This window comes from Typopeltis vanoorti, chromosome 10, assembly GCF_054136105.1.
Source record: "Typopeltis vanoorti isolate ZY-2024b chromosome 10, IOZ_Tvanoo_1.0, whole genome shotgun sequence".
NCBI lineage: Eukaryota > Metazoa > Arthropoda > Arachnida > Uropygi > Thelyphonidae > Typopeltis > Typopeltis vanoorti.
In genome coordinates, this window is record NC_143558.1 from 93544947 (window position 1) to 93570379 (window position 25433).

At 34.7% G+C, this 25433-nt stretch overlaps 1 protein-coding gene across 6 annotated transcripts in view; it reads right to left on the reverse strand.

The window, feature by feature from the left end:
* LOC150102597 (sulfotransferase 1B1-like) overlaps positions 1 to 25433 on the reverse strand; it is a 213354-nt gene that overhangs the window by 46827 nt on the left and 141094 nt on the right. For 5 of the 6 annotated variants that reach the window (XM_090399000.1, XM_090398998.1, XM_090398999.1 and 2 more), the window contains exon 7: positions 20710 to 21455. In XM_090399000.1, coding sequence (XP_090255126.1) covers positions 21064 to 21455 — 392 coding nt within the window. In that variant the 3' untranslated portion in view covers positions 20710 to 21063. Of the gene's footprint in view, positions 1 to 20709; positions 21456 to 25433 lie in introns of those variants that run through there. The other variant, XR_016548926.1, reaches the window with a different exon arrangement.

Here is a 25433-nt window from a genome sequence, read left to right on the forward strand (position 1 = left end):
GTAGTAATTTGTGGCCATTCCAAAGGGTCCTGTGGCCGGTGTTAGTAATCCCATGTTCTGCTAGACCCAATTTTTGGAGGTAACATAAGATTGATGTTCAAAAATGCATACAAAAGCATACTGGTTTGATACACTCCAAGCAGCAGTAAAGGTGGAATTTTTTCTTTTTCTACAGATGGTATCATAGAGGTGATTGAATTAAATTACCTGCTTTCAAGGGCTCATATTATCTGAACTGCTTATATTATGAAATAAAGTTCCAACACCCTTCTACGCCACTCAAATCCCAACCTAAATGGACTTTCCAAGACAAAAATCTGGGATTATTATTAAGATATACAGTTTAATATTATGTAATTTTTTTAAGTCACACACATTATTAATGGTATCAGAAAAAAAAAAAAACTAACTTACCTCTGAAATTCTCCATTGGCGGTGTACTTGTGAGTAGGACTGCAGCAGTGCAATGCTTCTGAAGAGTTGAGTATGGACGAGAATAGTATTGTTTCTCATAATGAGAATTCTATGTATGAATTGTGTAGCCAATGTCAAACTTTTTATTTCAAAGCAAAGTCTACCACTGAACATATCAGTCTTGCCTTTGCAGTGATTTAATTTACTTATCTCATTCATGAGTTAATGATAAACTGCTGAGAATTGAAAAGTTAAATTTTTACTAAAACTGCCTAGGATCAATTTAAAAACTATGAAGCATTTTATATGTATAAAAATACATAATGAACTTTTATTATTGCATTTTTAACCATGCAGTTTTTACTGCCACCAATCACTAGTTAATAATATAAGTAACACATATACTTAGCAATGAAAACTAAATGTTGTGGTATACATTTATGTATTTCATTGATGTTTAAAGGGCCTCACAAACACACACACACAAGAATTATTAAATAAAAGCTCATTATATGATAGACATGTTGCTGCTTGAGTGGGCCTCCCGTGATGAGTCCGATGACTCCATGGAGATTAGCAAAATAATAACAATAATAAATATCATAGGAGTATATGCCCCTGAAGAAGGGAGGAAAGAGGATTCCAAATAGTTTTATGAAGAACTACAAAAACAGTTAAATAAATGTAATAAAAATGACTATATATTAATATCAGGAGATCTTAATGCTAGTGAAAATAATCCAATCCCAAATGTCTTAGGAACATATGGAGAAATTTACATGAATAACAATGGTCAAGAACTATTAGACCTCTGTACTTTCCTCCATGTGTGAGAGATGTACAGGGTGTTCGGGATAAATTTGACAGTTTCGTAAGGAAAAAGAAAATCTTCTTTGTATCTATTAAATTTAATGAATTGACAAAAAAACATTACAGGCAGAGTTAATTACAATACTATCAACAAGATTTACTCAAAATAACCACCATTAGCATCGATCACAGCTTCAATTCTGCTTCGGAACCTCGAACAAGCTGATGCTACAGTCTCCCTGGGAAGGGCCGCAAAAACTGTTTTAATTTTATCCATTAACTGGACTTTTGTATTACTGGAAGTGCGATTGGTGTCTTTTTCAACTGCGCCCCATACAAAATAATCCATGGGGTTAAGGTCTGGGGAGTTTGGAGGCCAAACATTTGGACTGGTGAAGTCGTAGAAATTTTCAGACAACCATTTTTGACTTTTCCCAGAGGTGTGGCAAGGGGCCGAATCCTGCTGCCATACATACGGCCTACCATTGGCTACCCTTGTTATCCAGGGCTTGACTACAGTTAGCAACTCCACGAACAAAGCCCGAATTCCAATGCCAGGGTTCTTCAACACCTGTTCCTGCAGATTTGCGAGGAATTCTGCTGTACGAACGCAATCAGATCGTCTGCTAGGGATCTTTCTTCTTGCTACATCCTCGTAGTCACCATTGCAAGTCTCTAGTTCATGCCTGATTGTTTTTACTGTATTCAGGGAGCATTGGGCAGCAGTCGTAATATCCTTATTTTGATGGCGGGCACGAATCATCATGATACAAGTTATTCTCTTCCATGATTCAGGTGGGTTCCAGCTATCCATCCTTTCTGACATCTTGTATATGAATGAAGAAGGGTCCAAACTTTTAAATGAAGAGAAGTGTGTGTTAATACATGTAACTTACGGAAAAATATAATTAATTATAAATATGTCAAATTTATCCCGAACACCCTGTATATGTTTACAGAGGAAGTGAAATTTTCAGATCATTACTTAGTAGTCTCTAAAATAGAAATACTAGCAAAATAGAGAAAGGAAGTAAATAAGAAAAAACAAGAAATACAACAAGTAAACAAAGTATATCTATTACAAGAAGAAAGAATTAAAATGCTATATCAATCACAATTAACAGATTACCTAAAAGAAGTCCATATTAGTGAAGACATAGAAGAAGAAGAATGGAAAACATTAATAAAGATAATCCATAAAGCAGCCTCTGAAGTACTTGGAAAGAAAAATAAAATATTAAAAAGAAAAACATCAAGAACCTGAAACACAGATATAGAAAATGCAATAAAAGAAACAAAAATGGCATATAAATCACTCCTTCAAAAAGTATAAAGAAAACAGAAGAAATATAGCTAAAACCATAGTATAGAAAGCTCACCAAGATTCTTGGGACAGGTTTATTAACCCCTTAACATACCAATTAAAAATCAGAAAGTGGTCGTTTTTCTGCTAATTTTTTGGGCGAGGGTGATTTGCTGGATCAAATTCATCATTATTTGAAAAATAATGATGAATTTGTGCAAACACAAACGAAATAGCCGATACACGCTGTTGGCAACTTTTCTCGGCTGAAAGGAAATAGGCACAAGATTGCCTAGCATCTATATTCGGTTGTATTTATATGTGAAACCAAAATTCAAAATCAATTTTGGTGCAATAAACAAAAGACGTCTTTGTATGTTAAGGGGTTAATAAAATAAAAGAAGACATAGCCTACAAAATATTAAGTAAATTAAACAACAGAGATACAGCACAAATCAATATATACAAGAGAAACAATGGAACATAAGAATTTATGGTATGACCTAAATTTAATAACAGAAAATAATAATAAACAACAAATTACACGATAACCATAGTAATTAACTTTAATGAAATGAAAGTATAGATATTTCATACTGAAAATAACAGTACATCATCAGTGTGTAGAAACAGGAATACAATAGTTGGTGGTTTACCAATTAAAAACTGTTGCCACGTGCTAGAAATTAATATTAATAAATAATATTACTAAAAACAATTTTTTAAGGTTACATAAAAATTAGAATCTCCCAAACTTTTGAGAGAGAGAGAGAGAGAGAGACAATTGTTCCGATCCAGATTTGGGCAATGTAAAAGGGCTTTGCAACTTTTTCTGAAAAGATATTCATATTTAAAACTGCTTCTATGGAGAAGATGAGCTTCATTCCATCAGATACTCTGTTTAGTGTCAATATTATGTTTGCCAGACCAGACTTTTGAGGTTTCATGTATTCAATATAATATTCATGTTCATTGATTCTTTTTTACACAATATGGCCTGTCTACCCAAAGTATGTCAGATTATATTCAAATGGTAAACACCAGCTAATGATAGAGGTAACAGCAACTTCTTTTGTATATGGCAACAAATGAGAAATTTTGTTGATAGGAAAATATGTGGGAATAAGGTGATACTTCTTCAAAATTCTACCAATCGGTTCAGAGATACAAGAATTATAAGGAATTGGAACTCTGCAGTCTGTTGAAGAATCCTGAGGTGTTGGAACATTGGAGTCAATTATCTGCTGGATTTGATTAGGGTTGTAACCATTAAATGACATTAAAGTTTTGATAATGAGAAGTTCTTGTTGTAAGCTTAAGGGAGAGGAGCACACATTATGTGCTCCATTAATTAAAGACGATAACACCAATTTTTTGAGAAGTGTGATGAGCAAACTCTGGATGAATGTATCTGCCAGTAAAGGTAGGCTTTCAATAAACATTGGTTGATAAATTACTGAAGGCTGTGCACGTAAAAAGGATGTCCAAGAATGGTAAACTAACAGCCTTTTCTTTTTCCATAGTGAATTGAATGCATGGATGAAATCTATTGTAGGAAAGTGGTAAGTTTATTTTCAAAATGAGGCCAAACAACAAAAACATCATCAACATAAATCAACCAACCTTTGTGGCATTGCCGGCAAAAGTTGGTCGATTGGTAAAGCCTCTGCTACTAATGGCTCAGTTAAGTAAGTTTGGGCGCGTTGGCACACTCTCCCTCAATGACTCCTGGAGGTGTCAAATAATAATAATAACAAAACCAATGAGAGGGTTTGGGATGAATAGATGAAAACAAGATATCTTCCAGATAGTTCAAAAAATAGTCTGCCAATGGTGTGGAGACAGAGGACTACCTATGTCAGTGCCTTCAACTTGTGTATAGATCTTGTTTTTCCAGCTGAAATAACCTGGGTGTATAACAAATTCAAATTTCTTTGCATTATCCGAAGGGTGATCATCATATAGCAAATTGACAGTGTCAGATAATGAAATATTGGTAACAGTGACAGAAATTTAGCAATTCTGTAGGTGAGAGAGTCATTATAATTCACGACAGGTCTTATTGGATAACCTTCTTTATGAATTTTTGGGAGGCCATATAAACAAGGAAAGTTACCAAAATGAGTGTGCAACTTGTGCAAAGTATTCTGATCCCAACTAGCAACTTCATCAAGCAGCTTATTTAATTGTTTGTGTTTTTGTAGGGATATAACTAATTTCTTGATAGGTGGAGGTATCTTTTAAAAGGCAGTCTATTTTCCTCTCATAGTCTGCCTTATCCATTACCACCACAGCTTTTCCTTTATCTGCTTTCGAATAGATATATTGTTCTTTTGTCTTAAAGAAAACAGAGTTTCAGCACTAGATAAATTACATGGAGATAATTTGCTTTTAAAGAGTAAAGCAGCAACTTCAAAGCATAGTTAATTAGCATCCTCGCTTGAAAGTCCCGACAGGTTGCGTTCGAATGTTATGCAAAAAATCAAGATACAGGATGCATTTAGCCAATACACTAGTTTCAGCATCAGACAACAGGTATCCAAAAATATTCACAACCCATTTTTTAGTAAGAGTGTTGTCAGAAGTAATTTTTTGCTTATGGTAATAAATATTTTTGCATCAGTCTGTAGGAATGTCTTTCATAAGAACAGGCTAAAGATTGCTTAGAAATACGTAGAACGATATCCAGTAATTCGTCATCCAGAATAGCTGAAATCCTTTCTTAAAATCTTGAAAAGATATAGAACCAATAAAATTGGAAGAACTAAAAGAAGCAATAAAGGTATCAAACAATAGAAAATCGATCGAATTAGATGGTATAAATACAGAGCTTTGGAAGTATGGTGGAGAATATTTACATCACATATTCTTAAAATTAATAACTGTTGGAGGAAATGTGAGGTTCCACATTTCCTCCAAGGTTAATAAAAGCTAAGGTTATATCTATACAGTATTTAAGAAAGGAGACAGGGATGATCATGGAAATTACAGAGGAATAAGTTTATTAAATCCAGGTTACAAAATTTACAGTAAAATCCTGAATAAAAGACTTTGAAACATTGCAAACAGTCTACTCTCAGAAACACAAAATGGCTTCAGACATGGAAGATCATATATAGACAATATTTATTAATATGTGTTAAAACAAATTATTGAAAAAAAAGACAAGAATTTAATTTAGAAACTCATATGGCCTTTAAAGATTATGAGAAAGCTTTTGATAAAATACGCAGAAAAAAATTATGGAAGATAATGAAAAAACAAGGATATCCATTACATTTAGCACTAGCTATACAAAGTTTATATAAAGATACAAAAATATGGTTACAGTTAGGTAATAAATTAACAGAAGAGATTGAAATAAATCAAGTATCAGACAGAATAGCTTATCTTTAACTCTATTCAATATATATATATTTGAAAAAAATAGATTTAATTACTCCAAGACCGAGATAACATATAAAGATTTTAATGATAAATACTACTAGTTTCGGCATATAGCAGCCTTCTTCAGGTATTTATAAAGGAAAGGAATACTAATAAACATTGAATTATTTAAACAAACTGGAAATTACAGGTACAAATTGCCTCACATAATCGATACATAAAAACGTTGTATTTTTCAAGTTGTTCCAACTGGCGTGCCATTGTTTGTTGCAATTGTGCGTGCAAGTTCACGTGAACGCCAATATTGAATAACTGCAGCATGGCTATCTGGGATGTTATAACTTAAATTATTATTTAAGTGGATGGGGTTCAGTAGGATTTCCCTTGATTCTACGATTTTTTTTTCAAACTCATCTTCACGGCGAAAAATATTTTCTGATCTATTCCAGCATACAGAGTGGCTTTGTTGGTCATCATTAGGATTATTTGAAAAAAGAACATGACTGGATAACGCAGTTGCATGAGATCTTTTGTATGAGATGAGATGTCTCTCTTATGCTCTTCTATGCGTTGTTCAATAGATTTGTTAGTTTGACCAAAGTATGGGATATTGCAATCACACCACAATTTATATACTCCAGGGTACTTAAGGTTGTGATGAGTAGGTTTTGGATGGGAGATTAGAGAGCGGATTTTTGGAAGTGTGGTGAAGAAGGTCCTGATATTATATTTTTTAAGGACTTTAGCTATTTTCTTAGAGACTGTGCCAATGTATAGAATGGAGATGCTACCTTTAAAATTAATAGTCTCTGTTGTGCACTGCTTAGGAGGGTTCAGAAGAAATTTCTTAATTGTTTTTTCAGAGTATCCATTTTGTTTAAAAATAAGAGTTAAAAATTAAAGCATTGCATTCATTCTGGTTACTTCAGATATAAGGACTCCATTTACCAACAAAAACAAGGCCTGGCAATGGGCAACCCTTTGTCCCCAGTGCTAGCTAACATCTTCCTTGAAGACTTTGAAAAGAAAGCCATATCTTCCTTCTCATTTAAACCAAAAGTTTGGAAAAGATATGTTGATGATATATTCATTATTTGGAATCACGGGCACACAGCTCTCACAGATTTTCTTCGTCATCTAAACATCCAACATCCTAATATAAAATTTACTGCTGATATAGAAAATAATAACTCTTTACCTTTTCTGGATGTTATGCTTACACGATGCTCTGAAAGATTAAAAATCTCTATGTACAGAAAACCTACGCAAACCAATAGATATCTGCATAATCTTTCTCATCATTTTCCACCACAAAAACTTGGAATTATATCTACCTTAGGACACAGAGCACGTGCTCTCTTAAATGAACAAGATGAGCTACAAAAAGAAATGAATCACCTCACTCTTATTTTTAAACAAAATGGATACTCTGAAAAAACAATTAAGAAATTTCTTCTGAACCCTCCTAAGCAGTGCACAACAGAGACTATTAATTTTAAAGGTAGCATCTCCATTCCATACATTAGCACAGTCCCTAAGAAAATAGCTAAAGTCCTTAAAAAATATAATATCAGGACCTTCTTCACCACACTTCCAAAAATCTGCTCTCTAATCAGCCATCCAAAACCTACTCATCACAACCTTAAGTACCCTGGAGTATATAAATTGTGGTGTGATTGCAATATCCCATACTTTGGTCAAACTAACAAATCTATTGAACAACGCATAGAAGAGCATAAGAGAGACATCTCATACAAAAGATCTCATGCAACTGCATCATCCAGTCATGTTCTTTTTTCAAATAATCCTAATGATGACCAACAAAGCCACTCTGTATGCTGGAATAGATCAGAAAATATTTTTTGCCGTGAAGATGAGTTTGAAAGGAAAATCGTAGAATCAAGGGAAATCCTACTGAACCCGGTCCACTTAAATAATAATTTAAGTTATAACATCCCAGATAGCCATGCTGCAGTTATTCAATATTGGCGTTCACGTGAACTTGCACGCACAATTGCAACAAACAATGGCACACCAGTTGGAACAACTTGAAAAATACAACGTTTTTATGTATCGATTATGTGAGGCAATTTGTACCTGTAATTTCCAGTTTGTTTAAATAATTCAATGTTTATTAGTATTCCTTTCCTTTATAAATACCTGAAGGCTGCTATATGCCAAAACTAGTAGTATTTATCATTAAAATCTTTATATGTTATCTCAGTCTTGGAGTCATTAAATCTATTTTTTTCAAATGTATAACAACCGAGTAAAAGCTGATCGCCACACACACACACACACACATATATATATATATATATATATATATATATATATATACACACACACAGTAATACCCCGATTAACACTCAGGATGCGTTCCTAGAAGACAAACTGTTAAATAGGATCATTTTAACACATTTTAAGTTATTTTTATAGAAGAAAAACCGTTAAATAGGGTCATTTTAAATAGGGATAGGGGAAATATGCGACCAAGAATAAACAAGTTTTACTCTAATTTTAAGTTATTTTTATATTAACTTGCAATATACATAATGCATATACATACATACACAGAAATACAAAGTTTATTTTTGTGCTTCGAAGGTTCTGGCTCTTCTGAAATTCTTGATTTTTTAGTGATGAAGTCGTTTAGTGTCGTTTTCTTTTTCTCTCATTAAGCAATGGTTGGTAGCAAGAGATCGCATCCAAAATGCCTTATCTTGCTTTCGTACTTCTTTCAAAATCTGGATCACTCGCTACAAATTGATCAACGATTTCGGTTATCGTCACCAAACTTTTACTGAGGAAATCTGTAGCAAGTTCTTTGGGTTCTTTTCTACATTTTCAGAATCACTATTTTCAGGTTCTGCATGAATCCCTTGTTCTACTTGTTTTTGAAGGTTATCGTTGGTAAGGCTCTTACCAGAAACCTGCAGCAACTCCTCAATATCCTACTCATCTACATCTCCTAGTCCTACTGTATTGACTAAGTTAACAATGGCTTCTTCCACACTCCTTTCATACATTTATCAGTCACTTCTTTCTAAGCAAATTCCAATGTTGCAATTTTGGAATAAATATAACATCATGGATGCTGTAGGCAACCATGATATTATATTTCTTCCAAAATTGCATAATCGACCTTTATTTTTGCCATCTGTTTTATTAATAAGTTGCTGAAATGTGTGACAAAGATAAAATGTTTTTTTATCTTTAAAAGTTGATATGACTCCATGATCCATTGGCTGGATTAATGACGTAGTGTTGGGTGGCAGGAAAACTACTTCAACCAGAATGCAATATTTTAAGTCGGATGAGCGGGTAGGATGGCTTGAATAATTTAAAAATGATAGTAATGATTAATTTTTAATGAATAAATAGAATTTTTGATTTCCTTGGTCAATAATATCGATGATTACAGCACATAAATAGCATTTTATGCAGCACTCCAAATTGTATTGATAGCATGGATACTGTTTCCCTGCCAATGAACAACTGCACAATGTACGGGGAAAACAAATGCATGGAACAAACATAGATTTAAGGTTTAGGGGAATTACAGTGCTACGATGAATCGTCACCTTTCGCTGATTAGTTCAGGTTTGGTAATAATTGTTTTATATACAAATCAAGGGAAATACAGCGATAAACTGAATCAGTGTAAATTTGCCCTTTTTTAGGCTTCGAGTAGAACTGCATTATTTTGAATCATGGAATATTTAGCACTTTTTTCGAGTTCAGAAAAAAATGCATTATATTGAATCAGCGTTAATCAGGGTAGTGTTAAATGGGGTCTTACTGTATTGATCATATCATTAAAATATGGAAAGCAACAATAAAACAAAAGGTATCCAATTAACCAGAATAACTGTTATCAATACAAAGCTGTATGCAAAAGATCAGATTATATTACAAGCCAATGAAGATGACCTTCAAAAATCAGTTTACGAATTAAACAAAATAAAAAATAAAAAATACAATTAAAAATCTCATAAAAAAAAAAAAGTCTTGACATTTAAAGGTCGAGATCATGTTATATCAAATATAGTTATAGTAATAATATAGATGAAAAAATAAAGAAAATTTCAGAAAATCCATGGAACAATTAAAAGGTCACTGAATAAAAAACAAGACAAGAAACTCGACTAAAATTTTACAAAGTAATAACCACTCCCACTCTATTATGTGGTTCAGAAACATAGACTTAAAAGAGAGATGGAAGTAAAATACGAGCTGCAGAGATGAAACTTTTAAGAGCAATTAAAGGATGCATAGAACTGTACCATATGAGAAATGAAATAAAAAAAAAAAACTAGATATTTATAATGTAAATGAAAAGATCAAGGAATATAGAGAGAGAAATAGAAAGAACATCTATTTAGGATGGAAAGATATCGGCTACCAAAAGAGGTGGATAGATATAGACCAAAGGGGAAGAGAGAGAGAGAGGAAGACCAGTGAAGCCAGAACAGGCAAAGCCCTAATCCTTGAAGAGAAAACAAAGAAGAATAACAGAGGTAAAAAATGAAATATTCAGAATCAATCTCATGGAAAAATAAATGCTACTGAATAAATATGTAATAATTTAGGAATTATGTATGTCTTTTATTTTATTACTCATCCAAACTTCACCACAAATTAGCGTAACACACAGACATGCACAATAATAATTAAATTCAGTCATCATTGATACTTTGCTGATTTAAAAAAAAAGAAAAACCATAGCTTTACACAATTTTTTTTTGGTTTTTGTTGTTATAAAGGTATATTTATCAAGGTAGGAGGATAGAACTTCATTGTATTTAACTTAACAGTTTATTAAAAGTTTATTTTTCACTAGGTTATTACTATAACAAATTTAGTTTAATCCTTTATCCCAGTGAGAGCAAACAAAGTTTGCACCTGAAAATATCTTCAGGACTGAATATAGTGTTGTACTATCTTACCTGGGTAAGTAGCACAACACCAGGGCAACTCGTAGCAAAGATGGAGCAAGCTACCAACACTCCTATCCCAGTATCTCCCATAATTCAAAACATATCTCCTTGTGGATTTGCATACTGTTATGCATTAAGGGATTGGCCACTACCCAGACTAGTTTCGACCTTTATTGAGGTCTCTTCAGCAGGAGCCAGGCCCAGAGTTGGAGACACTAGGCAGAAGCAGTAGCAAGGTCATCTTTACCTACAGGAGTTGCCAAAAGGTTTGCCACCTTTTTTTTTTATTAAATTACTATGGATTTAGAGAAAGATGTTGAAAGTTTATTTTTCACTAGGTTAGACTATAATAAATTTAGTTTAATCCTTTACCACAGTGAGAGCAAACAAAGTTTGCACCTGAAAATTCAGAAAAAAAGGTGGCAAACCTTTTGGCAACTCCTATACGTAAAGATGACTTTGCTACTGCTTCTGCCTGGTGTCTCCAACTCTGGGCTTGGCTCCCACTGAAGAGACCTCAATAAAGGTCAAAACTAGTCTGGCCAATCCCTTAATGCATAACAATATACATATCCACAAGGAGATGTGTTTTGCATTATGGGAGATACTGGGATAGGAGTGTTGGTATCTTGCTCCACCTTTGGTACGAGTTGCCCTGGTGTTGTACTACTTACCCAGGTAAGATAGTACAACACTATATTTAGTCCTGAAGATATTTTCAGGCACAAACTTTGTTTGCTCTCACTGGGATAAAAGGATTAAATTAAATTTATTATAACAGTTTATTAGCTTGATTTATAACTTTTAAATATTTAAACATGTGATATATGGCCCTTCATTTGTACTCTTTCCCCAGGCTCCTGAAATGTGAGTGGAGGGCCTAGACATGCACACAGAAAAATGTATTTTATACATGGAAAAATTAAGAGAAGATATTGGTTTACATCCATCTCATAATATCTGGTGTCTAGGTTAAAAAAAATTGTATATGCATGAATGTATATACCTTGTAATACACTGCCACCTCTGAGTATAAGAAACTTGTAGGATTTTGTTATTATTACCATGATGAGTCTGATTCCACTGTGGAATTAGACTCATCATGGGGAGGTACAAACCGAAAGCTAATCAAACTGTGTTTTATACTTGTTCAGCATATCTGCATTCACCTCAGGCATTGCATTCCATTCACTTTCTATGCAAAGAGACTGTTCCTCACTCCTTTGCTCACACCCTCCTTATGCAGTTTTCTGGAAATGCCTCTTATTCTACTTCCTCACCTCTCCCATTCTATGAAAAATGTCTTCCATATTAACCTGATAACTCCTGACTGACTAAGATGTCTCAATCATATCCCCTCCTATTCACAGGGCTTTGCAAATTGCATTCCCTCAATCTGTCTTCAAGTCCTACATTCCAAAGACTAGTTATCACCTTCGTGAATCTTCTCCAGATACTTTCTAATATATCCTCATCACCATGAAAACCAGGGTGACCAAATCTGTGCACAATAATCCATATGAGGTCCCTATACAATGGACCCATAACCTATTTTGGCATGTTAAGGTCCTCTGCATCATTGCCATAATCCATTGTGACAACTTCACAGCGTTTGCAATGTGACCCTGAACTTCAGGTCCATGTCTATTACCATTCATAGATCTCTCATCTCCTCTACCAAAATTTCATCATACTTTCAATAAATTATATACTTTGTATCCTATCAGTGCTTTCCAAATTTTAGAACTTTACATTTTGCAACAATGAACTAAGAGTTCTACTCACATGATCACTCATAAAGTTTATTCCAGTTCTCCTGTAAGGCCACAACATCTGCTTTACTGCTCATCCCAGCTTTGCATCATCTACAAACAGTTGCATATTCTCAGTAAACTCATTCCAATATCACTAATACACACTGTTTGCCATAAGCATTTGCTATAGTGAGAGTTGACTATATCTGTGTATTGTGCTCACTGATAGTTCCTGTTCAGTCAACCATCACTATGTTTTCATTTATTTATTTATTTCAACTTATGTTTGGTTGATTGGTAGAGCCTCTGCTACTAATGGCTCGCAAAAAGTTAAGCAAGTTTGAGTGCAGTTAGTAGTTGGAAGGGGTTCAATTGTTCGATGCTGTTGGCACACTCTCTCTCGATGAGTCTTTGGACTCCCTGGAGGTGTCACATAATAATGATAATGTGTTATGTTTAAAACTTACTTAGGTTAATATCTCTTTTAATACCTGTTTGAGAATAATAAACTCTAAATGTGGTTTCATCTATTTTGAGCTGCATATTAAAAAATTATTAAATGATATGAGACCTAACACAGAGAGTCTAAGAAAGTGAATTTTGATGGGAGGAATCATGAGAATATGTGCATAAGAGTGACAATGCTAGATAATTGCATTAATGATGGGAATGGTCATTATTACAGAAATAATTATGAACAGAGAACAATTCTGTGTTCATCTGGTTTGGACCTATCAAGCATGTGTAAAGATGGCTGCATAAGTAAGGAACTAGAAAAGAACAAAGATTTGCAAATTGTCTAACTGTGTCATGCTGACCACAGACAAGAGTATACAAAAGAGCATGCAGGTAACTTATTATGTCTGTACACTTGTTTCCCTGGTTAATATATTGGGACCTCATATTGTAGGCATTAGCAAGACCTGGCTATCAAAAGCAGACATACTAACTGGTATCAAGTGCAGAGGATACAGTATTTTTAGGAAGGATAGACAGAATAGGAGAGGAGGAGGCATGCTGCTAATGATATCAGATAACTTGAATCCAGTTAGAGTTGAGATCTATGACTGCACTACTAGTAAGTTTTTCATGTGGCAGCAAATTTGAAGCCATCTGATTAAACAAGATTAAATACATAGTTGGGTGTTGTTACAGACCTGCTGGATTGGTTGCTAGTGACAAAAGAAATGCAAATAAATATGATGGGTGCAAACAGTAATCATAATGGGAGACTTTAATTATCTGAACATTGTTTGGGTAGCTTGAAATCACATGAGAAAAATGAAACTGAATTTATTGAGTTGTGACACAACTTCCTCAAGCAGTGCGTGACAGAAGGAACTCATGGTCAAAGAGTGTTGAATCTGATTATAGTGTGAGGGGGGGGTTACAGTTTCAACTGAAGGTGGAATGCAACTGTGCCTCCAGTTGGTTAAAGTGATCATGCAGTACTCACTTGGGAAGTGGCTAAGTTTGTGAATGTTCCATTCAGAGAAGGTTACATGCTGAACTACAAAGCAGAAAATTACGACCACCTAAAGAGCATGCTGGATTCTGAGCTTTGATATCCGTTATTGGATGGGAAGGATAATAGCAGTGCATTGGAAATGTTTAAAAAATACCTAAATGATGCAATATCAGAATGTGTCTTTAGAGTTCAAAGAATAAATAGAGTAAGATGGATGTGTAATCTAATTAAGCAAGAGATTTGTAAGAAAAATATGATGTGGAAAGAATACAGTGTGCATAAGGATGATGTCAGTTATGATAATTATAAGAAGCAGGCCAGAAGAGTCAAGTGTTGTAAGAAAAGCTAATCAGAACGTGAAAAGAAACTGTTCTGCAAGTTAAAGATAACCCAAAAGAATTCTATTATTATGCTGCAAATAAAAGAAAGAATGAATTTGAAAGAATAACTGTACTGAATGTAGATAGGATGTGAGTGACTGATGCAGAATTAATTGTTCAACTAATAAGTAGCCATTTTGCTAAAAGCTATCAACCTGGTATATGCAACATTAAACTTGCTGCTACCTCTTCACTGTATGAGGAAGCACTAGAGCTGTTGCACAAACTGAATAAGAATTCTGGAATAGCAACTGATGGGATATCAGCACAGATGCTAAAAGAATGTTCAGCTGAACTGGTTATTCCTTTGACTTGGCTATATAATTTGAGTCTCAGAACAGGGAACATTCCACAAGAGACTAAAGAACGTACGGTAATCCCATTGCACCAGGGTGGTGCAGAGATCAATGTATCCAACTATCAACAAATCAGTATCACAGGAGTGGTGGTGAAGATTTTGGAAAAGTTGGTTAGGGCTTGCATTCAGAAATTGGTTGACAGAGAATCTCCACTTTGAAATGAAAAGCATGGATTTACTAATGGAAGGTCATGTTTTAGCAACTTGCTAACATTCTCTAATAATGTTACCTGAGTCAGACAAGGGGAATGGATACACCATGATACATTTGGATTTTGCTAAGACTTTTGACAGAATACAGCATGGCTGACTGACTGACTAACAGATATCAAAAAGTCATATATTATTATTATTAACATCTCACCTCCATGGAGTCAGAGACCCATTTTGGGAGGTACACACTATTGCACAGAATGCTCATCCAACCGTGCTTTAAAATGATTCAATGTGTCTACATTCACAACACAGGCAATGCATTTCACTCACCAACCACTCTCCATGCAAAGAACCTGCTCTTCACTCCTCTGCTCACTCTCCTTATACAGTTTTCAGCAATGGCCTCTTGTTCTACCCCCCCCCTCTCCCATTCTGTGAAAAATCTCTTCCATGTCAACCTGATAACAACCCCTCACTAACTTATATGTCTCAATCATATCCCCCCCCCCTTCCTCCTATTCACGAGGCTCTGCAACTTACATTCTCTCAGTCTGTCCTCGTACTCCACATTCCAAAGACCACTGACCACCTTTGTTAATTTTCTCTGGACCCTTTCTGACATATCCTCTTCACCATGAAAATCTGTTCACAATAATCCATATGAGGCCTGATCAAGGCCTCATATAATGGCATCATAACTTCTCTATTTCTGCATTTCAGGGTCCTCCACATCATTGCCATTATCTGATGCAATGTCTTTGCAACTTAGGCAATGTGGTCCCTGAATTTCACGTCCTTGTCCAACATCACTCCTAGATCTCTCATCTGCTCTACTTCCTTTAAGGTTTCTCCATCATCATGTTTGCATTCCATTGTTGTGTACCAAATCTCAAAATCTTACATTTTGCAACATTAAACTGACAGACCCACTTACCTGCCAATTTATGCAATCTATTCAAGTCCTCCCTGTAAGGCCATAACATCCACTTGACTCTGTATTGCTCTCCCCAATTTTGCATTATCTGCAAACAGCTGCATATCCTAGTTAAATCCATCCCAATATTATTAACATACAAATTGAACAACAGTGGTCCCAAAACTGACCTCTGCACTCCATCACTGGTGACCTAACTCTTTTGGGATACTGCACCACCATACACAACCTTCTGATACCCATCTGACAGCCAGTCACTGATCCAATTCAAAAGTCTGTTATCCAATCCCATCTGTTTCAATTTATTTAACAGCTTGTGGTGGCAGAGTATCAAAAGCTTGTTCAAAATCCAAATACACCACTGTATATGCATCTCCCCTGTCCAAGGTATTTGTCACTTTGTTATAGTACATAAGTAAGTTAGTAAAACATGATCTTCCTTTAACAGACCCATGCTGATAACCACAGAGAATACTGCTGTTATCAACCCATTTCTGTATCCTACTTCTCACTAATCTCTCCAATGCCTTCACCACAACTCCAGATATACAGATTGGCCTATAATTTGAAGCTACAGCCTTATCACCACCTTTATGCAGTGGAACAATTTTACTCTCCTTCCACTGTCTTGGAACCTGTGCTGTTGCAAAACTTATTAAACATGCATGCCAATGCTACTGCCAATTCACTGAAACATTTTCTTAAGATGTGTGTAATATGTCATCAAATCCTATCGCTTTATTGACATCAAGTATATTCTTTTCTAATATATCTCCTACTCACTCACAATTAAGCCATCCTCTCCTATGTCCTCTACACTTAAGTTCCTCATGATATCACCCTGATCAGGATAAAACACCCTTATAAACTGATCACTGAATAACTCAACAATGTCTTCTGCAGCAGTTACCATTCTACCACTTTCATCCATTAACATCATCTGTAGAACACAACTGTGTATAAAATCATTTTAAGACCTGTCAAAATGTGTCTTAGCTGTATTAGCATGCGGGGGTATAAAAGCGTGGCTTGTTGGCCATGTTTTTATACCCAACTGGCCAAGAATTCATTTTTATGGATGACAATGCCCTTCCACACTGTGGAAATTTGGTACAAGAGTGGTTTGAGAAGAAGGTATTGAACGAATGGACTAGCCTGCCTGTTCACCGGAATATAATCCAATCAAACATGCCTGGGATGCTTTAGGTAGGTGTGTTTCTGCTCGACTGGTGCAACCACATTCGCTTCAAGAGCTCGAAATTGCTCTCACAGAAGAGTGGGGAAATATCCCACAAGAACTGTTTGATCTTCTTATCCAGTTTATGCAATCGAGATGTACTGCTGTTTTGGCTGTTAATGGAGACCATACACCCTATTAAAAATTAACAAAAGCGTTTTTGGCTATTCTTATTAAAATTATTTCATGCTGAAATGTATTATTTATTAAATTTGTAATAAGTATCGATTATTTAAACAATTTCTCATCAATTACATCCTATCCATAAGTAAGAAATATTTATTCATGTATAAAGTACCCAATAGTTATAATTATTTGCAGAAATTTATAATTATTCGACAGAAACTAAAATATCCCCTAATTGTTTTGAGCAGTGTAGCTCCAAGTGGTCTCCTAAGTTTGTCATAATCACCAGCCTTATAATTCCATATATTCTTTTCCTCACAAAAGTCTGCATATGATTAGCTACAAAACAGGTGATTGCTTCATGATCACTTTCACCAACTGCAGGAAAGTGTGAAACTCCACTCACAATTACATCCTGTGATGAAATGATCAGATCTAGAAATCTCGATCCTCGCGTGCCCTCCTTTACATGCTGCCTGAGATAGTTATCTCTCAAGAACTCAAGAGAAATTAATTTTCCTTATTCCCAAGCGTTATCTCTTCATTCCAATCTATACCACCATAATTAAAATCACCCATAATAATTACCCTTCCTTTGTTCACTAATCCAAGTGTTGTTTATACATTTTCTTCATCACAACCCTCCACATTCTCCAGGCCTATGGCGACATCTAACTAGATATGTCTTCCTTTCAACCTCATAACCATTGCCACTATTTCCCTCTTTCATATCTACCTCACCACACTTGCCCAATCACCTTTAACACCACTTACCACATATATCTGCTCAGTCTCAACTTCACCACCCACATCACAAAACACACCATCTTCATACACACATTCTCTGCAACTGTTAACATGTACTCTCCCTAAGCCATGTCTCCCTGTTCACCCGAGCTCTCCCCGTTTTCCTGTTCCTCTTGCATTCCTGTTTTCTCATCATTTCTCACACTACTACTACTATTTTCCATGCCAAGCACTTCTGTCTCCTTAATACCACTCTCCTGATTTTTCCCCTTCATCTCTTTCTTTTGATCTCTTGCAGACAACACACACCATACTTCCATCCAGCAATACTTTCTCCAGTACACTCAACTCCAAAGTCATTTAAATGCAACCCATTACACCCGTATAATTTCATTGGTCCCCCAAACACATGCCATACCTCCACAAACTGCTCTGCTAGCCTACATGAATTTGGTTCTCCATTGCAACTCATCATCATCATACTTCAGCAACACACACTGACAACCTTTCCCACTATGCTGATATCATTCACTCTTTTCAATAAACTCCTGATATTTGTCCTCGCATTCTCCTTATGTCCACTTAGATCATTTATCCCCACAATCACAACTAACTCTCGTGCTCGTTTCTTCCTCATGTCCAACGACTTAATTATCCTACTTATTCTCCCAACTGGATAGCAGATCTTATGGAATTTCTCAGTAACTAATCCTCTAATTGTGGAGTCTCCATATACTACTATCCTGGAATCACTCATCACCTCTTTTTCTTTTTCATTCTGTCTTCTTGCTCACTTTCATTAGTTTCCACCAGATGCCTAACATCACTCCACATATTTCTCATTTCATTTTCATTAAATCTTGCATTTGGGCAATTTCACTCTCTATCATTCCCACAGACTCACTACCTCTCATTCTGCTGTACCTTACTTCCGTTTCCTCAGCCATACTTTCTTTCACTTCATTTCCATTTTTCATAATTTTCAGTTCTACATCCTTGCATTTTTTCAGTCAGTTTCTGACTCAGTTTCTCTAGCTTTTGTTTTGTATCCATTTCTTTCATGTACCCCATCTTCTATCTTTTCAGCCAGTTTCACATTCTTTGCCTCATGGTCTAATGATATATTGCACTTCCGACAAATCCATACTTTCTCTCATCTCTCATTCATTTTCTCTCTCTCTCTTTTCACAAACACATCTCTTACACTCTGCGATACATACATAATGCACTCACAACATTGAATTCCATTTTTTTCGAAAAGTCTATTAGGATGTCAATCTGCCAGATTCAAGGTAACCAGTAGTGTGCCTCAAAGATCAGTCCTTGGCCCATTGTTCAATCTGTACATTAATGACATTGGGAAGGATTTGACATGCAACATATAACTATTGACCAATAATGAAAAGATAGGTAAGGTAATCAGAAGTATTATTGATATGCAGTACTTGCAGAATAATTTAAACAGGCTGGAATTGTGGGCATATGAAAATGGTTGTCAGTTCAATGTTAATAAATGTAAGGTCATGCACGTTAGCATGATCAGATATCTAACGTTATGATATTATTGAGATTATGCTTGAAAAAAAAAGTGATCAGGCTAGGGATCTTGGAGTTGCAGTAGACAGGAAGTTGAAGTTCTAGGGTCATATACAAAAATTGTCAATACAACTCAGAGAATAATGGCAATTCTGAAACAAACCTTGACATGTAAACATGAGTCATTTTGCCTCTTTACAAGGCCTTGATAAGACCTCACTTGAACTATTATATGTAAGTTTTGTCTTCTTGTTTCTGTGATGATTCTGATACAGTGAAAATAGAGAGAGAGAGAGGGAGTGCCAAAAATGATATCAGGATTGTGGAATACTGATTATGAAGATAGATTGAGAATTTGTAAACTGCAGACATTAGCAAACAGGAAAAAGAGACGTGATATGATTAAGAATTACAAACTTCTGAAAGGGTCATACAGGATTTCAGTTGATGGAATTTTTCATTTTATGGAGCGTGGGGAAGGGACACGAGGTCATCCTTGGAAATTAAGAATGAATACTGTCAAGAAGGTGGTGAGGGCTAGATTTTTCTCTCATAGAGTGGTGCACGATTGGAATGGATTGCCAATGGATGTTGTGTGTGTAAGTAGCATGAATGAATTCAAGAACCGCTATGACAGCTGGTGTGAATAACATGGGCTTCCTCGAGTTCCTGACTCCCTGGAGGTCTCTCTCTTAATAATAATAATATATGAAATTTACTAGTTTTTAGAAATATTTTTAAATATCAATATCTCAGATCTTATGAAAAACAGGATTACTTCTCTGTGTGGCTCTTGGTAGCTTTCAGCAAGCATAAAATGCCATTTTCACTTAAGTTATTATCCACTTAAAATTCTTCATAACTTATAATGGAAGATGAAAATTTTTCTGATACGTGAAGAAATATTAGTGTTGGGCGAGAGGTATGCATAGCTGGAAAGTTCATGAATGAGGAATATTTATTGAATGAGTTTTAAGATACAGATATTGCCTGTATGCACTACCTATGATGAATGTACTGACTACTTGGAGGTCCGGAATGATCAGTAATAATTAATGCACTTTTCTTTTCTTTCCCAGATTGAATATTTACTTTTTTTAACATGGTAAATGATTCTCAGTTGTAACAAAATTTTAAGAAATTTTAATTCTAGATCTGGCCAAATGTTGAGTTACAAAATTGCCTTGAGATGTCTTATTGTAATTACTGCACTGTTCTGAAACAAATCTGGCTGTAATGCAGTGTCCAGTGAATCTGTTAGATGCAACATTCCAAACATTAAGTATGACCTCAGTAGATATATTGTAATATGATAATGGATTTAGATTTACAATCCTCACTTGCTCAAGCAATTATCATACTTGAGCAAGGAACTATAATAAGATAACAGCTTCACAAAGAAATAAATATATACAGACAGCACATTATATGCAATTTATATTTAATCTCTGTTTGATACCTAATATAATTTGTGATGCTACGTACTAACCTATGAATAGACACCTTGAATGAACTAGGGTGTATCAAACGATAATGGATCTGGATTTATGTGCATTTGTAATAAAGGCTGGCAAATGAGATTTTTTCTTGTATAAGTTAACCTTAGAGGTTCTCTTACTTTACTGTGGAATTGAGATTTCTTCCTATTGTTATACATATTACTTTTCTTGATCATTACACTCTCTTTTCTGTTTGCATATTCTTTTTCATGTTCTGTATGGACGAATGTAGTATTAAGTGACAAAGGACAGTTTATAAGCCTGCCATTAGTTTTCATCTGTATAAGAGCTTCTTCTTCTTCAAAAACCAGATCAAGCCCACTTCTTTTCATGTGCTCATTATATATTTTATGAAATACTTCATTTTGCTCTGGAGTGAAGTAATTTTTCCAGTCACCAATTATACCTGAAAAGTTTAAATTTTATCATTCATTTTCATTATTGTCAATTGCTTTTTATTGAAAAAAAAAGTTTTATGACTTGATTATATAAAAAGAGGCATTGTTCAGGAACTTTAAAATTATATTCTAAACTAGTGTTTTGCATACAAGGTCATGCATGATTTCAGAGGCCCCAAATTTTGAGAAGGTTTTACTTTTCTTTTTTTTTTTCTTTCTCAAAGTTCAAGTCAAAGTTAAAACTAGAAAGAAATGTAGATTATTAAAGTCAAATGAGGATGAAATATGATTATAATAATAAAAAAATAAATATACAATATATTCACTTATAATTGAGAATAAAAAATCATTTAATGACTGCAAATTTTTTGGACATGTTGCATGACAATTATGCACACTTCAGATACAGTTAAAAATAATAATAAATAACAGTTCAAATTATTATTATTATTATTATTATTATTATTATTGTGCAGGCACTTCGCAGACCTCATCACAGGAGACACAAACTATATAACAGTATCAGTTGTACCTCTCCTTGAACTTATTGATAGACAGAGCACTAACAACTGATTCAGGCAACTTATTCACTCATTCACCACTCTCCAATCAAAAAAATCTAGTTTCACACTCTTGCTAACCACACTCAATTTCCAGGGATGATCTGTTTGATTCCCCACTCTAGCCAAGTACTGAAATATTCTTCTGCATCAGTCCTCTAAAATCCTTTTAGTAACTTAATTGTCTCTATCATATCCCCTCTTTTCTGCCTATCAACCAACTTTTACAACCTGCAAACTTTCAACCTTTCATTATAGGAAGCATTCCACAGACCACTCACTATCTTGGTCATTTGCCTCTGGATCTTCTTCACCACTTCCTCATCCCCCCAAAAAACCAGGTGACCAAACTTGAGCACAGTAATCCAGATTTGGTTGTATCAAGCTTTATAAAGAGGAATGATGACTCTCTTATCTCTGCTTGTTTTAGCATGTTCTTCATTAACCAAGTAATCCTATGGGCTACCTTGGCCACCTTAACAATATGCCCTCTGGACTTCAACTCTCTATCTACCATATCCCCCCCTCCAAATCCCTGGCCTTTTTTATGTAGTTCACTCCCATGATAGGCTATTTTGTAAACCTGTAGTACATTCATATCATAGGCAGGCAGGGTTTTTTCCCCTATTTTTGTTAATTATATATATATTTTTTTCATATTTTTATCTATTTTTTACCCAGTACAGACACCCCAGATCAAGCTTTGAAAAATCACAGTGCATGTCAGTGTACAATGTTAAAAGTGTAAAAAAAGCACAATTTGTAACCCTTAAGAGTCTAAAGAAAATTAAAACAAAATTGCTTTTTTTGGGGGGGGGGGGAGAAATACCCAGCAACAATGAAGAGGATTGGAGCAAGATGACTTCTCAAACAAAACTTTCAAAAATTTTTGGCAATCATTCCTATTTAAATTCATTTGATGAATAAGAGCTCCACAGCTTTCTTTATATAATCTTTATGACAAAAGGACTTTGATGTAACAAACTGGTATTTTTCTATTGAACCTGTGTCAAGTAGAAATGGTGTGACTGGTGAGACCTGATTTATCATGGAACTATACATATTCTTTGTGCTCTTTTAAACACACTTCCCACAGATCTACCAGGCTCGTGATGTGAGAGACTTCATGAGCATGGTACCTCGTGATGTGAGAGACTTCATGAGTAGGCACCTTTGATAGAAAAGAAGAGGAAATTTAACTTTTTGGGGGGGAATACAGGAACAGGATTAATTTATGAACTAGATGGAAGGAAACCTGATGGTTTATCTGACATAGAAGTCTAGTGTTCTTTTCAGAGCAAACTTTTGACATGCAAAAACTCTGGAAGTGTCTTCTGGAGAAAAACAAGAATAAAGGGCATAGTTGTCTGCTATTTTTACGATAATATTGGATGCTGTAATTATTAGAGATGAAAGTAGCTTTAATAAAAGACAAATATCTTCTTTTAGAAGAGAATCTGTGGAATGTATGGTGTGTGCATGATACACTAACATTTTGATAATGCCTGACTTCTAAGGTAGATGATGATATGAAGAATATTCTCCCTGTACTAACATAGTATAGGTTTTTTCTTTACTGTACTAATTTTCCTTCTTTACCTTGAAAACTGAACACTACTATTTGGTTGTCTTTGAATGGCAGTGTCCCAGAAAGGAACACATTCTTATTTTGTTCTGTTTCAAGAGTAAATTTAATCCTTCATTGCACAAAAATTTGTGATGAAAAACATTGAGATCAGACAAATTGTTCTAAACTGCAAATATTCCTTTTCTTGTTGATAATTGTCCAGAGTTGTAGTTATACATTAAAGGTTTGTCTGAAATGCGCATTAGACTTTTATGCCAAATAAACGTGCAGGTCTACTTCCATTTCATAAATTATCCTTATTCCTGTCCAAAAATATCAATTTTCTCCTTTTCCTCTTTTCTATGTAGGTGTTTACAGAATTTCTTGGTCATGTTGTTTCTCACATTATGTGAAGACTTGTTGATATGCATAAGTGTGCATTTATCCAACTCAATTCTATATGTTGGATAAATCTGGTCTCATACCTCACACCATTTCTACCAGACACTGCATTTAATGGAAAAAGACTAGCATGTTACATGAAGCTGTGTTTTTTTTCTTTTTTTGCTACACAGCTCTAAAGAGAGCTGTGAAGCTCTTATTCATCAACCAAATTAATATATATATATATATATATATATATTAGGGTTACCAAGTAATTTTATAAACTTGGTTATTTACATATATATATATATATATATATATATACACACACACACACGCACATACATTTTTTAAGAAAGCCCTCAAAAGAAAATGGACATGGAGAAGTGCAAATGGAGAAATAAAAAATGAAATAGATTATATACTCGTAATAATAAAGAAATAGTTCAAGATACCTCAGTACTAAATCAAGTAAAAACAGGAAGTGACAACCGACTGGTGAGAGCCAAAATTAAAATAAACCCCAAACTGGAAAGAATAAAATGGCTAAACAACAAAAAAATCAAGAAGTTTTGACTTAAAACCTATTGAAAACAAGAAGGATTACGAAGAAAAACTCAATCAAAAACTAGACTTAATAAATATATTTGAAGAAGAGGACATAAATAATATAAGCAAAAACCTAACAGAAGTAATAATCTCAGCAGCCAATGAATTCAAAAGCAACAAACAATAAAAAGACCATAAACTTTCAGAGGAAACCTTACAACTACTAAAAAAGAGATGAAATATGAAACAAGACAAAAACTTAATTTCTAAAATAGAATATGCAGAACTATGCAAAACAAGGAAAAAGATTAGAAATGAAATAAGATCTAATCTACATCTAAAGCACATCTCCTTGTGGACATGTATAATGCTATGCATTATGGGAAGGGTCACTACCCAGACCGGGTAGTGAAGAGACCTCAATAAAGGTCGAAACCAGTCTGGGTAATGACCCTTCCCATAATGCATAGTATTATACATGTCTACAAGGAGATGTGCTTTGCATTATGGAATACTGTACTAAGGAAAGTGATGAGAACTTAGTCCACCTTTGCCATGAGTTGCCCCAGTCCTGAAGATGCTTCAGGCGCAAACTTTGTTTGCTTACACTTGGATAAAGGATTAAACTAAATATATAATTTATAGTCATCTAATCAAGTGGGAAAAAACCTAAAAAATTTACATCTTTTTCTAATCCAGAGTAATTTAATAAGGTATGGCAACTGGCATATGGAAATATGAGTTCTGCATTGCTTCAACCTTGGTATCACCTCTGGGTTTGGCTCCCACTGAAGAGACCTCAATAAAGGTCGAAACCGAGCTGAGTAGTGACCCTTCCCATAATGCATAGCATTATACATGTCTGCAAGGAGATGTGCTTTGCATTATGGGATACTAAGGAAAGTGACAAGAACTTAGTTCACCTT